At 37.7% G+C, this 4,607-nt stretch overlaps 1 protein-coding gene across 2 annotated transcripts in view; it reads left to right on the top strand.

Annotated features, from left to right (window-relative positions):
* The window catches only part of EPC1 (enhancer of polycomb homolog 1), a 78,035-nt gene extending 74,820 nt beyond the window's left edge, over positions 1–3,215 (top strand). For both annotated transcript variants that reach the window (XM_054582285.1, XM_054582283.1), the window contains one exon: positions 2,946–3,215. In XM_054582285.1, coding sequence (XP_054438260.1) covers positions 2,946–2,960 — 15 coding nt within the window. In that variant the 3' untranslated portion in view covers positions 2,961–3,215. The remainder of the gene's footprint in view (positions 1–2,945) is intronic.
* The last annotated feature ends 1,392 nt before the right edge of the window (positions 3,216–4,607 follow it).

The raw sequence follows: 4,607 nt of genomic DNA, 5'->3' as shown, positions 1-4,607 counted from the left end.
CCAACCTTTTGGCATCTCTGAGCCACACTGGAAGAAAAGTTGGCTTGAGCCACACATTAAATACACAAAACACTAACAAAAACAAAAGTCTCAATGTTTTAAGTAAGTTTGCAATTTTGTGTTGGGCTGCATTCGGCAGCATGCAGGCCGCAGGTTGGGCACCCCATACCAATGTTGTATTAGCCCAAAGTGAAGGACTTAATGTACAAGAGCAATTTAAACACTAAGATATTAGAGAAAGGAAGAGGTCATCAAGGGAACTTTGATGTCTAGTCTAGTTAATAACTACTTCTTACTGTGTATTCACAATGTAACATCTATACATAGTAATTATCTCATTTGATCCTCACAACAACCCTTTTAAGTAGAATCTAGGATTATCAACCTAATGTATGTGAGATTGACTTAATTATACAGTAATTGACAGTCCAGGATTTGAACTCATCAGGCAGATTTCAAAGCTGCTGCTGTTTGTATCCCCCTGTTTAGTGGGTAACCCAGGAAACAGATTTCTAATATAACTTCTTACTAGCCTTTGTTTTATTCTTAAAGAAATTGGTAATGTTGATTCTGTGACTCTGGCATGCTAGTGTCCATTTCATGAGCAGAAGCCCCAAAACCGAAAATGTGAATTCACCCTAGGTATAAATTGTGTTTTCCCAAAAGGACATTGTTTTCTGAATTCTAAATGTAGGAGGGTTTTTTATTTCCCCATGAATATTACAACATTGTAGAATATGCTACGATGTTAATGTGTAATAAGTTACAAACAGGTAAGCAGGATTTCACACACCTCACTAATATTTAGTAGAGTAGATCTTTTATGTATTGATGTTCTACATTAATTCTTCCCCCAAAAAATATTTTAATGTTTGAAAGTAACAGCAAAAGGAATTAATAGAGAAATCACATATTGATTCAACAAATATTAACTATGCCAGGCACTATTGTAGTTTTGGGGGACACAGCAAAACTACATTGAAGTTCCTGCCTTTGTGCACCTGACATTGTATTGATAGTAGGATATGCATTGAATATTAAACTAGACAAAATTAAGCTAACATTGAACTTAGAATTAACAGATAAAATGTCCAATGGAGTCATCTTGAGATTTTTAAAATAAATGTAACATTTATCCAGCTTTGGAAATTATCTGTGGAATATATTATTGCAAGAACCAGATGACAACTTCAGTATTTTCCTACCAGATTATATTATGAACAAATTATATAGGCAAAATGTAAAACCATGCATTTTGCAAGAGAATCCAGTCTTAGAGAATGATCTGCCCTACTTTTGTAGTTCTGTAAAACAAAAAGGGGTTGGTCTGTAAACTGTCAGTATTGTAGAGCATTAATTAGTCTTTACTGAAAACTATTTCCAACCACTTATATTAGTTCCCTGTGGCTGCACTGATAAGTTAACACAAATAATGGCTTGAAACAACAGAAATTTATTCTCTCAAAGTTCTGAAGTCCAAAATAAGTTTCAGTCAAGGTGTCAGCAAGGTTGTGCTCCCTTTGGAGGCCCTAGGGGAGAATCTGTTTCCTGCCTGACATCCCTTAATGTATGATGGCATCGCTCCACACTTTTCACATCAATTGCCTTCTCCTCTGAGTGTCTGAAATCTCTGCCTTTCTCTTATATAAGGACACGTGATTACATCTAGGGAACACCCAGATAATCCACAATAAATCCTTTGAGATCCTTGATTTAATCATTGTTTGACATACAAGGTAATATTCACACGTTCTGGGAGTTAGCATTTGCACATGTTTTTGCCACAGAGAACTGTTTTGTGGATTGCCTGAAAACATAATGTGGAAAGATGAGACAGTATGGCTCAAAAGACTGCAAAGTATAATTAGAATGGTCATTGGTTTTGTTTAACAAATACTGAAATTCTGGAAGCAAGAGTTTTCCATCTCACCCATCCACATGCACACATTTGATTCTGGGGAAATATGATTGGTATAAGAACTATGCAAGTTTACAGTAAATGAATTTAAGGTACCGACTGCTTAGAAGTTGGATAGGTTAAATTTCACAATAGGTTTAATGTATATAAGAAAATTGATATGTGTTATGGTCAAATTAGGGATTCTTTCAGATAAATCTTACTCCAAGGTAAACATAAAACCAACTCTAATTTCCATTAGACTAATTCAACCTGTTTTCAACCACAAGAATTCTTAAAACATGCTCTACCTAACTAGTCACTGACACAGACTTCTTTTCCCTCAGGTTGTCAAATAAAAATAAATGACAGCAGCCAACACAATAGCAATCTGGTGTGAATGAATCAAAAGTACACTTTTTTTTGGTCATATTAGCAAAAAATACATTTTGAGTATTCTGCAGAATTTTAGTAATTTATGTGTGCCATACAATGAAAAAGGTTGAAAATCACTGGACTACTCTGATTTGACTTCTCAAGTTTTGTCCCTCATTTGCACTCTGACTCTAAATTCCAAGTCTGTGCTGTTCCAATATGCTAGCTTCTAACTACATGACTACTTAATTTAAATTAAATATTCAGCTCCTTAGGGACACTAGCCACATTTTAAATGCTTAAAAGCTATTTGGCATAATGACCATTATATTGTACAGAACAAATATAGGACATTTACATCACTTAAGAAAGTTCTATTAAACAGTGGTGTTCAAAGCCAAATACTTATATATACTAGGTTGGTATGGAAAAAGTCCAGCCAATGTTACTATAACGAGGGGTTTGTGCAACATCAATGTAATGTGGCAGCCAAGAAGAGTGGACTGGAATGTGCGTGTGTGAGCAATGACGTCTACTGTTCTAGTCAGTGGGGGCGGTAGATGCTGTTGAGTGAGCATGTGTACTGTGTGGCCATGGCATTCAAAAATGACTGAATGAGTAGAGCAACTGATCTACATCAAATTTTGCATTAAGCTTGAACATTCCTTTGCAGAAACTATTCAGATGATTCACAAGGCATTCAGGGATGATGCAATGAGTACAGCACAAATAAAAGTGGCACAAACACTTCAAAGATGGTGGAGAATATGTTGAAAGTGATCCATGTTTTGGAAAGCTTGCAACAAGCAGAGCACCTGAGAATGTTGAACATGTGTGGGCTGCAATCAACAAAGACTGGTGACTGACTGCGAGAACTAGAAACAGACCTGGAGATCCAAAAATTGTCCAAGATTTCAACGCAAGATTTTGGCATAAGAGAGGTCATGGGAGAATTTGTTCCACAGCTTCTGCTACCAGAGCAGAAGCAACATCATGCTGTAGTTGCTAAAGATTTGATTCGAACTGCAAGTGAACAAGATTTCCTCAAGAAGTTCGTAACGAGATGAATCATGGGTCTACAGCTATGCTCTGGAAGTGAAGGCCCTGTTGTCAAATGAAGTCACCTGGTTCTCCACTGCTGAAGGAAGGCGCAGCAAAGTTCTAGCAAGATCAAGACTACATCAACTGTATTTTTTCATTGGGAATGTTTTGTCCATCGTGAGTATGGCCTTCCAAGTCAAACAATTAATAAGGGGTACTACCTCAATGTTCTTCATCAGTTAAGAGATGCAATACAATGAAAGTGGCCACAGCTATGGACAACTGGTGATTGGCTGTTTCATCACGACAATGCACCTGCTCATGTATCACATCCTGTGCAGAGCTCTTTGGCGAAATCAAATCACTCAGGTGACTGAGGCCCCGTACAGCCCAGATGTGGCACCCTGCAACTTCTGGCTTTTCCCAAAACTAAAATCACCTTCGAAAGGGAAAAGATTTCACAATGTCACTGAGATTCAGGAAAATATAATAGGGCAGCCAATGGTGATTCCAACAAAGGGTTTTGCAGAGTGTTTTGAACAGTGGAAGAGATGCTGGGAAGACTGTGTGAGGTCCCAAGGTGCCTACTTTGAAGGGGACTGAGGCATCATTGTCCTATGTACAATGTTTCTTGTATCTTCAATAAATGTCTCTATTTTTCCTATTACATGGCTGGATACCTTTGGACAGACCTCGTGTGTGTGTGCGTGTGCGCGCGCTCTTGTGTGTAGCTTGTTTATTGATCATTTCCCTTTGGATGTCTTATCACATTTCAAATTCAACATGTTCCGTACTAAGATCAATTCCTCTTCCTCCTCACCCTAAAAATGGACCCACATATGCAATTTGGTTCTTCACCATCTTACGGAGCCAGAAACTCAAGTCATCCTTATTTTTTCTCCTAACTTCCCACATTCATCAGGCAAAAATAGTTACTTAACTCTCTTATGTGATCAACTGATATGCTTCTTTCCATATCCATTGCTGCTGTATTTGTTTAGGCCACCATAGTCTCTCTTCTGGACCATGGCTGCAGTTTCTCTAAACTTTTCCTCATCTAATTCTGCTGCTAAAGTATTCTTTCTAAATCTCAAATCTGACTAATGCTTTTGGGGTGAATTCCAGATGTCTTCGCATGGTTTACAAAGACCATCTTTGGCCATTTTCCTCATCCCATTCTCTAACCACTAATAAAGCACAGTACTGCTCTAAGCTCTTTGTTTTCACTATCAAGGCCACTGGATATAGTTATACAGGTTATTCTGCTATTAACTATATGGTCCCATGTAAATGG

Source organism: Pteronotus mesoamericanus, unplaced genomic scaffold (assembly GCF_021234165.1).
Source record: "Pteronotus mesoamericanus isolate MK-2021 breed Mesoamerican mustached bat unplaced genomic scaffold, CSHL_Meso_final contig_69, whole genome shotgun sequence".
NCBI lineage: Eukaryota > Metazoa > Chordata > Mammalia > Chiroptera > Mormoopidae > Pteronotus > Pteronotus mesoamericanus.
This window is presented reverse-complemented; position numbering and strand designations above follow the sequence as displayed.